Source organism: Sinocyclocheilus grahami, unplaced genomic scaffold, assembly GCF_001515645.1.
Source record: "Sinocyclocheilus grahami isolate Dianchi unplaced genomic scaffold, SAMN03320097.WGS_v1.1 scaffold544.1, whole genome shotgun sequence".
In the NCBI taxonomy this organism is placed as follows: Eukaryota; Metazoa; Chordata; class Actinopteri; order Cypriniformes; family Cyprinidae; genus Sinocyclocheilus; species Sinocyclocheilus grahami.
The window spans coordinates 464,431-477,902 of NW_015505723.1; the positions used below are offsets into that span (position 1 = coordinate 464,431).

General features: G+C 38.5%; 1 protein-coding gene across 1 annotated transcript in view; it reads right to left on the bottom strand.

The window, feature by feature from the left end:
• LOC107555742 (monofunctional C1-tetrahydrofolate synthase, mitochondrial-like) overlaps positions 1–13,472 on the bottom strand; it is a 39,276-nt gene that overhangs the window by 17,864 nt on the left and 7,940 nt on the right. The window contains exons 11-22 of the mRNA XM_016238621.1: positions 9,334–9,470; positions 9,060–9,171; positions 8,600–8,682; positions 7,645–7,742; positions 7,347–7,520; positions 5,894–6,030; positions 5,146–5,192; positions 4,265–4,372; positions 4,001–4,075; positions 2,978–3,080; positions 1,063–1,139; positions 48–188 (exon numbers count right to left, since the gene is read on the bottom strand). Of these exons, the coding sequence (XP_016094107.1) occupies positions 48–188; positions 1,063–1,139; positions 2,978–3,080; positions 4,001–4,075; positions 4,265–4,372; positions 5,146–5,192; positions 5,894–6,030; positions 7,347–7,520; positions 7,645–7,742; positions 8,600–8,682; positions 9,060–9,171; positions 9,334–9,470 (1,292 nt within the window). The remainder of the gene's footprint in view (positions 1–47; positions 189–1,062; positions 1,140–2,977; positions 3,081–4,000; positions 4,076–4,264; positions 4,373–5,145; positions 5,193–5,893; positions 6,031–7,346; positions 7,521–7,644; positions 7,743–8,599; positions 8,683–9,059; positions 9,172–9,333; positions 9,471–13,472) is intronic.

Below are 13,472 nucleotides of genomic sequence, written 5' to 3' on the forward strand. Positions count from 1 at the left end.
CGCTCTCTCTCTCTCTCTCTCTCTCTCTCTCTCACACACACACACACCAAGTCATCTGCAGTGATCGGCTGGCCGTTTCTGCTGCTGCCCACAACCATACGTCCCAGCCTGGCCCGCATATCAGCCAGTCCATCTGTCAGAGCAAGGATAGCCATGATCTCACTGGCCACCGCAATATCAAACTGGGTCTGTAAAAACGAGAGGGGAAGATCACATACTGACCAGCACACAAACACATCACAGTGATGATTTAGGTGATTTCCATAAAAATGAGTCGTCACGATATAAACCCTTTATAGAGATTTGTCAGAAACACATCTGCCAAGTCTGGTTCTTTATCACATACAGTAAACTGCTCCCATGTGTCCAAGACAACCCCAGCTGGAGTAAAAAACCGAGCTGTCCTGGTTTAACTCTCAGCTAATAAATACTCCCCCAATAAAACAGCTGGGAGCCAGATGCCCTATCAGGAGAGATGGGCCGCTTAATACACACCACTTGTGTCATCATTACTTGCCATTTAACTGCATTTACAGCACCCTAATTGTTGAGATAATCCACCCTAAGTCAATGTTTGCAAAGCCTGAGGAAACATGCTTCAGTGCTTCTTTTAAATTTCAAACACACACACACACAGGCTTCTATTGTCTTTCCAAAATACACATACATTATAGTATACTGTATGTTGCTCAAGAATAAAAGTACAAGGTTGTAGTGCAGATTTCAGTGGTTTTGGTACAGAGGGAGGGAGACGAATGTAAGCACATGATTCACCAGCTCAGAGGGTCTTTGCTACAGTATGTGCGCAGTAACGCCTTTTTGAGACATTTGCTTTTACTTAGACTGTTTCCCATTGAGGTGCACACTATTATTTGCTTGATTTGGTTTAAAAGTCATTAATTCTGACGGCCGTTGACATACTGAAAGACTTAACAGATTCCAGTTAAGGGAAATATATATAAAAGTGAGAGAGGGATGGAGAACAAGAGATAAATAATCATTGAGGAAAAGTGAACAACATTTGAATGTTGGCTACTTGAATCAGAAGTTTGAAGCACGTACCTGGCGAGCATGGCCTTTTTCTGTGTTAGCCTGGCCAACAGTGATCTTACGCAGAAATCGGTCATTGGTATCAATAACTATTTGAAAGAGGAAAACATATGTTAAGAGAAACAGAACAAAGAATCAAAAGCCTGTGCTTCTACCTTAGGGTAGTTCACCCAAAAATAAATTATGTGGTCATTTACTCATGTCATTTATAACCTGCATGACTTTCTTTCTTGCTAAAACACACAAGGAGAAATTAATGATGTACTTTGTAGGCTCTACAATGAATGGGAAGCAAAGCTTTAAGCTATAAAAGGACATACTGTAAAAGCGCCATAGAAGTAGTCAACATGATTGGTGCACTATTAATAACTCCATTTGTATGGAGGAATGAGAGTGAAGTATGGAGGACAAAGTTCCTCAATGAGTGTACTGTCCAATAGCATTAAAAAAAAAAACTAAATTTGTGTCATACAGGTTGACAAAATGACAATTCTCATATCTGGGTGAATTTTCCCTATTGCAATTGAAACATTTCAAGACGGAGGATGTTTTTATAATAAAAGCAATATTATTTTTTTCATGAGGTTGCGATAACATAACATTGGTTGGTTCAAGTGTAACAGAGTTGTGTTTGAAGACAATGGCTGGAGATAATCACGTCATGAGGGAACTCAGCTGGATGCTAAATGCTGCAAGCGGAACAGATTTTGCAGTCACTGCTGAGGAGATGTATGAGGCAATCTAATGAATCCCAAAAACCAATGACCTAAAGAGACCCAGAGGGATGGACACCAGGCGAAATCATAACCTTGCAATAAGCATGCATTCCTCAAAGACTTTTTGCATTTGTGTTTTTTTCTTGCAGCTAAGCTGAATGTAGGAGGGTGCAGTATGAGACAAACACAACTCCCTAATGGCCAGCAAGTTGGAAGGGAAAGAATTCAACCCTCTGGTATTTTCTCATAGAGAAACAGAACAATTATTATAAGCCTCATTTTAAACATGTCACGGGCAACAAAAATTACAACAGTGGTTTAGTCTGCTTTCTGGCCGTCTCTCGTATTCCTCTTGTGTATCGGTTTCAATTCATCCATCTGTGAGAACACAGTGTACATGAAGTACAGCATAACATACAGCACAGCCAAAATGTTTCATCTGAAGAGTGATTAATAAACAAGGAAAGACCATGATAATGTAGTCCGAGGATCATTATTCACAATGATATCTTCCCATAATGGACCATGGGAAACTTTAATGGTTTAGACATTACATTAATGAACGTCACTTTGAGAAAATTGTACGGATTGTCAGACCTTCTCAGATACGCACAGATTCGCATTCGCAGCAGGAGAGAGATGTAAAACTGTTGTTAATCTTCCAGGGCCCTCATCTTAGTGTGCACTTTTGAACCGACAGAGTAAATATCCCATCAGTCACTGAAGCACTATCATCTGAATGTAGGGCTAAAGGCAACAGATGTTCCCAGGCGGCCACGAGTAAAACGGGAAACACCCCAATCCAGCTGAATCTCATCCCCCAGTGATCGTAGCTATCAGACGGCACTGCGCCATAACCAAAAGCAGGTGGTCCACATTTGGCATGCCTTCCAGGTGCGAAGAGTAGACTCGTTATTGCATGTGTTCAAGAGGGACTAGTTCTCAAAAATTGCTCAGATGTAACGAAATGGCTAGTTTATAGTGCTTTCCCACTAGCCAATTCAAACAGAAGAGTCAAATGTGGCAATAGCATTCCAGTGGCCACATATTGTGTCATCATCCTGCATGCTTCATCTCACTGTCTTATGCATCACATATCCTGTACCACAATCTCTAAATCTCTTTCTGTTACTCATCAGGCATTGAGGGATTCTTGTAAGAATGTACCATATGCAGAACAGTAAAGCAATCTAAATTGCTCAACCTCCTACCTCTCTGCCATGTGACCTTCTCAGGGTCAAGGTCAAGACGGACAAATGCCCTGACCTCTTCTGGTGTGAGGTCACTGGGGTCAGATTTGTTTATTCCAAGATGCTGAAAACATAGGTGAGGAAGAGACAGACACAAGTGCAGTGTTTATGATGATGAAAAAGCTGTTCATTCATATGAAACAAACCTACTATTAAAGCATTTTCATTACTGCAGTTAGTTTTGGCCTTGACTCAGAAGAAGAATTTAGGAGATTTTTCCTAAATTGCAAATATTTTGCTATTGGAGGCCCCAGCAGTCATAAATATCTTTCAGACTATCTTTTTAATTAGATTTCTCTCTGAATCACTGGCCGTCTCTTGTAAATTTACCAGCTTTGCCTTTCCAAAATGTAAGTAAACCCAGCCTGTCCCTGAGCAAAGATAAACAGTTTGTGTTTAGAGGAGTCTCTCAGCTCATCTGTGTCACAGCCAACATAACACAACACTTGACTTGTTTACTTAAACAAAAATAATGAAACTGGTTAACAGCTAGACTTGCTTTGAATTACAGCCTCATAAGAAAAAATTGCTCATTTTCGCAGTAGCTGCATGAGGACCCCTGTTGGTTATCTGATCTACTGCTTCCAAAGTTCAACACATTCTAGTGCAGATCTTTTATTACACATTTTTCGTTTTCCAGACATTTTAAGAGGTGAATGTTCTTCAGGGTTCCCATTTACTGGATAAGTCTTAAAGATAAGGAAAAATATTTTGTTTGGCGTCCTATATATTGGCCACCAAAATACTTTTCAAGGTCTAAAAATCACAGATTTTAAATTTGGCTTTCCAAGACCATTGAAAAAGGGGATACATTAAAATAAGAAATTGAAGGGATGCATTAAAGTAAGACATATCATGTAGTAGTTCTGGTTTATAATCTTGAGGCCCCCTTGGAAGTTTTCTGAGAACCACTGCCCTAATAACTTCTGTGTCAAATGATGATGGTATTAACAAGGTCAGAGGTACAAAGTCTTGTCCACTCACTTGTAGGCGAGCCATCTGTATAGGAGAGAAACATCTCACGCCATTAACAGACGGCACTAGTCTGCTGTACAGGGCCTAAAAGACACAAAAACAACTTATAGCTGAATACTTAAAGCATTAGGAAGTGATATATGCAATTATAGACTTGTATAGAATCAGGAAGAATACTCTTTAATGACACACTAACTATTGATGAATCATAATATTAAAGCCCAGGGAGACTGCTCTGTGTGAAATCAAAATATTACGATTGCAGTTGTTTACCTTGTCTGATTGAGTAGCTTCATGGAGAATGCGGGCATCGATAGCTGCCGCCACTAGATTATTGGCTGCGGTTATAGCGTGGATGTCTCCTGTGAGGTGGAGATTAAACTGAATGGAAAAAAATAAAGTGAGTTTGAGTAGGCTGTTTTCTGAAGCTTCTGATAAAGACAGTATCTGCTCTCACACACACATGTTCAGTGTTGTCCAAAAGTCCGAGATAACAGAAAATATGGGATTAAAAACATAATATAAAACTAGAAATAAAAAGTCTTATTATTTTCATACATGCTGTTACTTGGACGCATAATATAACAACAAATTCCGAAATAGGTTATTTTTCAACAATGATATACTGATATTTGTTGGTAATGATAAAAAAAATCTATTAAAAATCACAAAACCAAAGTATTTTCACTAGTGGTCTCAGAGTTTTGGACTTTGCGCTTTATTTAACTTGGTCTCAATGGCTGTGTGTGTGTGTGTGTGTGTGTGTGTGTTTTTAAGGGCTGTCCAAAAGTCTGAGATAACAGAAAATATGGGATTAAAAACATAATATAAAACTAGAAATAAAAAGTCTTATTATTTTCATACATGCTGTTACTTGGACGCATAATATAACAACAAATTCCGAAATAGGTTATTTTTCAACAATGATATACTGATATTTGTTGGTAATGATAAAAAAAAATCTATTAAAAATCACAAAACCAAAGTATTTTCACTAGTGGTCTCAGAGTTTTGGACTTTGCGCTTTATTTAACTTGGTCTCAATGGCTGTGTGTGTGTGTGTGTGTGTGTGTTTTTAAGGGCTGTCATCAGTTGTGGCATACTAGGGAAAGGGCTTTGTGATAGCGGGAGACAGGATGTCTGTAGTCACTCACCTCCTCCATAGGAATGACCTGCGCATATCCCCCACCCGCCGCTCCTCCTGCAGGGAGACAAAATAATGAAACAGGCTGACAAACACACAGCAATGAAAACACAAGACAATACGTCTGATAAAGCCAGACATGAGCTTGATCCAAAATCTAGTGAACTGTCTTGCTGTGCACTGTCTAAGTGGGCAGCATCCTAAGTATCATAAAACATTTGTGACTGATCTGAAACTCTACATATAAAAATATATAATCAGCATATATATATATATATATATATATATATAAATACATATAAAAATAGATCAAACTTAATTATTATAAAATTACATTATGAATTGATTTTAAAAATACTGTGTATATACACACACACACACCATATATTTTTTATTTGTATATTTACAATAAATTCAAATTAAATGTTATTTCAGTTAACGGTTTACTTTTATTTTTAATTATTTTTCAATATTGATAAATTTATATTAACATCTCTCTCCTTTTCCACCATCTTGGATTTATTTGTTTTACTGAACTCATTGCAGGGCATTTTGGGATTGCCTACTCTACAAAGGACAAGTTACAGTGCCTTAAAATGAGTGCTTAGATCTTAGAAAGTTGCATAATTATAATGCCTACATTTTGGAGCAACCTTAAGGAAGTGCATCTGTGATACCGTGAAATGTTGTTACGTTACTTATTGTTATCTGTATACTACAATATCAAACTAAGATAAAGCAAACACACAAAAACACACCTTTGACACCAAACGTTGGGCCCTGGGAAGGCTGTCGCAGGCAAGCAAAAGAGTTGAGCTTAAGATGAGCGGAAAGGGCCTGGACAAGACCTATGGTCACTGTACTCTTCCCCTCACCCAGTGGAGTGGGAGTTATACTGAAAAACATAGACCGAAAACATTATCAACACATGCTTTTCCACATTTAAAGGGAGAGGGTTGTGACTATACATCTATTCATCCTTCTGTCTTTCTCTTTTCGTTTTCCCTCTGATCTCACTACATTAGGCTGCTGGCAAACCCTCTCCCCATCAGCATCCGCCCTCTCTCTGTCTTTGTGGAGCTGCTCTTTTGGCAGCGCAGTAAAGGCATGCCAGTGGCTGACAGTAATTGAGTAGGCTGGGTGGGGAGGGCAGTGCTGCTTCACAGCATCTGCAGGCAGAACAAAGAGCGGGACTTAAAGAAGGAGAGTTAAGGAGAGGGAAGGGGCTGCTGATAAAGCCAGGGGTCTGCGCATTCCCCACACACATGAAAGAGACCTTGGGCCCCCATTTGGAGCTGACCCGAGCCACGCTTCACACACACGGATGAAAGGGAGGCTCCTGGTGGGTTCAAGAGCCAGCAGTAGATAAGATCCCTGGGCCCAGCAATCACTCTCTCTAGGAATTTAGAGGCAGAGTACAAATGTGTACACGGACGTGAGCGTGAAAACACACAAACACTGACCTGAAGTTTTCCTTAGATGCTTGCTTTTAACCTATTTCTCCTATTTAGGTTATTTCAAGGCAAAAATGACTGTCATCAATCTATCTGCCATTAACTGATGAAAAAGCTTCCAATGTCTTTAAATTTACTGATTAACACATTTTCAACAAATGAAGTCAATACAGTTTTGGTTCAACTTGGTTGTTCAATAAAAATTTGTATCATTGCTTTCGTATCATTTCAGGGTGTATTCACACTTTTCGTACTTTGGTTCTCATATTTCTTTTGGTCTGAACCAAAAAAAAAATAAAATCATACATTTAGTCCTGGTTCTCTTAGCATTCATTCGTTTTCGACTGAATCTAAAGATTAAAAAAAGCATAAGGATAAGGTGATAACCTGAAAAATTACTTACCAAATATCCAAAACAATGCTGCGTGTCAGACTAATTGTGCTCGTTGCATGTGTCTACATACAGTGGGTAGGGAAAGTATTCAGACCCCCTTCAATTTTTCACTCTTTGTTATATTGCAGCCATTTGATTTTTACCAGCTTAAAACGCACTAAAAGCTTATGAAATATGCAAAGGAATCTAAATATTGCCAGGAATTCTTGCATGCAAACAAAGATCTGCTGGTATCAACACCTGTACCAAACAGTAAAAACCAAACCAATCAAATCAAACTAAAGCTTCCAAGCGTAAACACACCCTTAGATAAGTAATATGACATGAATTAAACTTCAGTGAAAGTAAAAACTGATGTCACACCCTGCCACCAGGACATATTTGCCATTAGGCTGATGTTGGAGGCGGTTGAGGAGGGACAAATGGACTTTGGCTTTGGTATTTCCATAGGCCTCCAGCTCCTCTGGAAGCAGACCAACCTCCTGAGCCAGCTGAGATATGGGTTTGGGAGTCTGTGCTCTGGAGATCTCTATATCACTGAGGGTTACAGAAACATGCAAAAAGAAAGATGGAGAGACCAATTAGTTCTGTGCACAAATGAACAAGCAAAGGTCTGAGTGATGCATATTCCGTAGAAACTAAAAGGCAAGGCCGTTCGTACCTAGGCACAGGTGAGAGTGGTTGGAGTTTTAGTGGGCGGAGCCTCCATGGCTGGTACTGCTGTTCTTGTATCCACCTCCTGCTGCTCCTCACTACATGCTGGCAGATCACAACAGACACAAACATCTCAGTGAACGCTTCAAAATTACAACATTCATAGCATAATTATGTACACAAACTGTGCACAAATATATACTATAAAAATAACATACTGGCAATAACTACTGTGATTTGGTATAACACTACCATTCAAAACACAGTGAACTGATCGAAAGTGACAAAGATTTTTATAATGTTACAAAAGATTTCAATATCAAATAAAAGCAGTTCTTTTTAACTTTCTATTTATTGAAGAATCCTGAAACCCTGTCTGCACAATAATATTAAGCAGCACAACTGTTTTCAACAATGATAATAATAATAGTTTCTTGAGCACCAAGTTCAAATCAAATTAATGTTTCAATGATGCAAACAAAACTTAATTCTGCTGTAAAGCAGCTTTAAAAAGAGGACAACAGGCAATAAATGATCAGTTTTTCAAACCAGCATATCAGAATGATTTCTGAAGGATCATTTGACACTGGAGTAATAGCTGCTGAAAATTCAGCTTTGCCATGCAAGGAATAAATTACATTTTAAAATATATTCAAATAGAAAACAATTATTTCAAATTGTAATAATATTTTACAACATTACTGACTATATTTATTTGAAAGTATTTATTTATTGATCAAATAAATGCCGCCTTGGTGATCCCCTTTAAAAAACAACTTTTTCCCAACTTTTTACTGTTAGGTTAGGGTAACCTAACCTAACCCTAATAAACCCTAACCCTAATAAATTCATCTTTAAATTGGTAAATCACGGGTTCTTAAGGTTTTATATTAAATTGATAGAATAACTTATCCTATTTTAAAGATTTTAATACAAAGAAGAAACAACAACAGGCCTCTCACCTGCATTCTTAGCGCACCACTTAGAGGCCCAACTCCTGCACCGGATTCAGCTTCAGCCCTGTGCTCCCAACTGTCAGGGTGTTCTAGGAAATAAGATCATAAGTATGAAAAGTTGGCCCGGACTGAGCATCTAAGGAAATACAATTAGTGGTGTCTTATTATGTTCCCACACTAATGGAATTTGTGGGTTATGGAGGAAACAGCATGGGCCTCTATATCCATTAAAGTCTCCTGGAGATGGCAGGTAATGAAAGGTGAAGAAAACTGCGTGCCTGACTTAATCGGTTTCAGAGGAATCATATGCTTGTCTTTCACATGGTACTACAATTATAAGTTTCCTCGATTCTCAAATGGCACTTCTCAAGTAAAGAACGGATCTATACGTTTTATGTATAGCAAAGTAAAAAACAACTGTTATAACGTGAGCCATGCTTAATATCTTTACTTTGAATAAATGTACCTTCCATTAGGGCTGAGCTGAGGTTGATGACTGCCACCCCGGGTCTTAACCAAGTGGGTGGGAGGCCCTTGTGGTCAGTCTCTAACAATATCACCAAATCCGAATCCATGATCTGAAAGAAAGAGAGAGAAAGAAAGAAAATTAGTGTATGCCTCCTATGATTTATCCAGATGTCCCTCCTGAAACAAAGCAGCATTGCCCTCTGCTGCTGAAAATAGCAAACTACACCTAAAAACTGACCTGAAAAATAAATATCTCCCAGTTATCAATTTACCTGCTTTTGCAAGTGCTTTGAGCTCCACTGGCAGGTCTGCACCATCATGCCATTGTTTTGCAACAAAAATTGAAGAGTTGCCTTCAGGGGTCCCTCAACACCCACCAGCACTGCCATCTTACCAATCAATGGGGCATCTGAAGGAGTGTCACAAAAAAAGTAAATACTGTATATTTAAACTGGCTCTAATCAATTCACCGTAAACTCAACATTACATTATGCTACAATAAACAAAAAAGTATACTAGCATTCCAAAATCTGAGGTCAGTAAGATATTTTTGGACAGAAATGAACACTTATTCAGCAAGCACACATTAGTTTGATCAAAACTGACAGCAAAGACATTTATAATGTCACAGAAAATATATATATTAAGCAGAACAGCTGTTCTCAACATTTACAATAATAAATGTTTCTTGAACACCAAATCAGCATATTAGAATGATTTCTGAAGGATTGTGTGACACTGAAGTAAAGGCTGCTGAATGAATTATATTTTAAAATATATTAAAATAGAAAACAGCTATTTTATATTGTAATATTATTTATAAATAAATTAAATTCATTAAAAAAAACCTTACAGACCTCATATACTTTTGAAAGTCAGCGTACATGCATTTTTGGAGGATATTTTTAATATATTGATATATGGAACATTCTACAGACTTGGTCCAAAGTCAGAGTTGGAAACGTCTGGGGGAAAATGTGTATTTGTGTAATGTGTATTTTCCCCAAAAACGGTATGCATGCAAATTGTATAATATCCAAGGTACACATTTCTAGTAATTGTGCAGTTAATTCTCATATTATATTTTCATACATTTTTGGAATATTTGTCCTCTCCCCAAATTTGTCACTACCAAAATAGTAATAATTTAATTAGAAGGGTTATATTGACCTATTAAGATTTTGCTTACATCTAGATTGTAAATATATTTTTTGGCTATTTTATTAAATTTTTTCAGAGGTAAATCAATAATTAAATTCTTAACAATATTTCAAGTGTAATTTATGAGATTTGTTTATTTTGAATCCAATTTTTCTTTGTAAAAGGTAAAAAGATGATCATACTGATTTAAAAGTTAAGGATTCATTAGTTTGAATATTCACTGAACCACAAACTATCATAACATCTTAGCTGATAATTCAGTATACTTTATTTTTGACAAAACATCCCATGTTTCGGTAGTGACGGCACATTTTCGGTAGTGACAATTCTATGGGATAACAACCAAAAAAACAAACAAAGATGTCACTACCGAAACTCCACCAAATGTTTTTCGGGAGTGAAAATTTTTGTTACTTTTGATCCTAGCTCAATGGCTGTGGGACAGCCACCTCCCAACTGAAAGTACCCAATAAACTATGATTTGATATATATTAAGCTTACTGATATTTTAAATATCATTGTGGGTTTCAATAGATAATAGAACAATCTTAAAGGGGTCATCGGATGCAAAATTCACTTTTGTTGTTGTTTGAACATAAATGTGTGTTGGAAGTGTGTATACACATCCAACCTATAATGATAAAAATCCACCCAGTGGTTTTTTTTTTAAATCCCCTTCAAATCAGGCTGTTCTGAGATTCCTGTCAGAAAGAAGTAGCTCTGCACAGGACCCTCCCACGATAGTTGATTGACAAGGCCGTCTTACCTTAGACCTGCCCTGAGTGAGCTGTAAGCTGTCCGCCATCGTGTCGACTCCGGTGCAGGGGAAGACAAGAATGTCTCCGATTAAGTGATTGAGGTGTTCTGTTGCTGGTTGTAATAATGAACATAGCAGTCGTCATTTACTCCCGGCATCTGAGCCGCTGAAGACGCAGAGGATTAATGACACTTTCGTTTTTTTAAAGGAATGCGCCGATCCCCGATCTGCCTAAATGCGTTTAAGTTCGTGCGAATCATTCATGACCCAGCTTCATCTACAGAAGAAGTGAGTATAAGGGTTTTTTTTATGAATCTTTGCAAATCTTTTTTTCCTAATAATGTGCTAGTTAGCAAGTTCCGTGGCTAAAGTAAACAGTATCATGAAAATGGCTTGTCACCCACAGAAGAGAGGAGAAGGGTATAACTGCAGCCTGGAGATCTCCAAATGGGGGCGGGAACTCCAAAACGGGGTGGGAGCTTCAAAATAGGGAGTGCCTTCCTCTCATTGAAAGACATGACACGCATGTGTAATTTTTTCCCCCCAATCCACTTCAGTGCAAACTCCACCCCACAGCTGATTCTAAAGATTTTATTGGTTGTCAATTAAAGTGTTGATTTCCTACACTATACTACATGCTAACCCCTAAAGACTGATTTATAATTCTGTGTCTGACCTACGCCGTAGGCTATGCGTCAGTTTTCATTTATACTTCTGCATCGTAAATATAAATATCAGATCATTAAATCATTATTTAAAACTACAAAAAGCAGACAACAACGGAACAGGAGAAGATGGCATACTTTCAATCTCCACAAGGACTTGTACCACGGCAGATCAACATTGTTTGTCGCGGACAACTAGCAGGGGAAGACAAGAATGTCTCCGATTAAGTGATTGAGGTGTTCTGTTGCTGGTTGTAATAATGAACATAGCAGTCGTCATTTACTCCCGGCATCTGAGCCGCTGAAGACGCAGAGGATTAATGACACTTTCGTTTTTTTAAAGGAATGCGCCGATCCCCGATCTGCCTAAATGCGTTTAAGTTCGTGCGAATCATTCATGACCCAGCTTCATCTACAGAAGAAGTGAGTATAAGGGTTTTTTTTATGAATCTTTGCAAATCTTTTTTTCCTAATAATGTGCTAGTTAGCAAGTTCCGTGGCTAAAGTAAACAGTATCATGAAAATGGCTTGTCACCCACAGAAGAGAGGAGAAGGGTATAACTGCAGCCTGGAGATCTCCAAATGGGGGCGGGAACTCCAAAACGGGGTGGGAGCTTCAAAATAGGGAGTGCCTTCCTCTCATTGAAAGACATGACACGCATGTGTAATTTTTTCCCCCCAATCCACTTCAGTGCAAACTCCACCCCACAGCTGATTCTAAAGATTTTATTGGTTGTCAATTAAAGTGTTGATTTCCTACACTATACTACATGCTAACCCCTAAAGACTGATTTATAATTCTGTGTCTGACCTACGCCGTAGGCTATGCGTCAGTTTTCATTTATACTTCTGCATCGTAAATATAAATATCAGATCATTAAATCATTATTTAAAACTACAAAAAGCAGACAACAACGGAACAGGAGAAGATGGCATACTTTCAATCTCCACAAGGACTTGTACCACGGCAGATCAACATTGTTTGTCGCGGACAACTACTGATGTATAATGCTATGTAGTATAATAAATGATAAGACACTTGTTCTTTGCTTTGTTTTATTTTATATAAGAAGGTGTAACATTAAAATATAATAAAGTGCACATAAACACACAAAACTCGTGAGATTTTTGGAGAGGTGCACGTCAGGCTACGGCATAGGGTGTGCATCTATGCGTAGGCTACGGCGTTGGTTCGACGCACAAGTATAAATTGGGCTTAAACCTACCCCACACCTGACCCTAACCTTAACCAGTCAAATCGAGTTCACGGCGGGATTGACGCTGAATAGCATGGTAAAGAAAGATGCAGTTCAGCAGATAAACAGTTAATAAGATTATGCGATATGAGATCGTTCCGTAACTCCCCAACCGAACCTCACCGGACAATGGGCACCTTTTTAGTTACACCCAGCATCACTACCCCCTCCTACCCTGCGAATTTCGAGCCCCAGGACACCCCCGTTGCTTAAAACAAAGCGATAGAGTAAAATATTTGCACTGTGCAGGGACGGCTCGCGGGAGAGCTCATGGGTGATTCCCGTTTACATCATGAAGCAGAGGTTCAAACTCCAGTCCAAACACCACTGGCCATGAGCTTTGGGCTCTGCTCTTACGGAGAATATTTATTTATATAGCATATTTTATTTTAGATCAACTAGAAACAATGTTTAACTTATAAAGTTTTATTTTGAAATGTAAGTCAATAAAGTGGTGAAAGTCTTTGCCCGAGGAGACCCCGCCCCATTTTGGAGGTTCTGCCCACTTTTGGAGTTCACACCCCATTTTGGAGATCTCCGGTCTGCAGTTATACCTACTTGGAAGAGAGGGG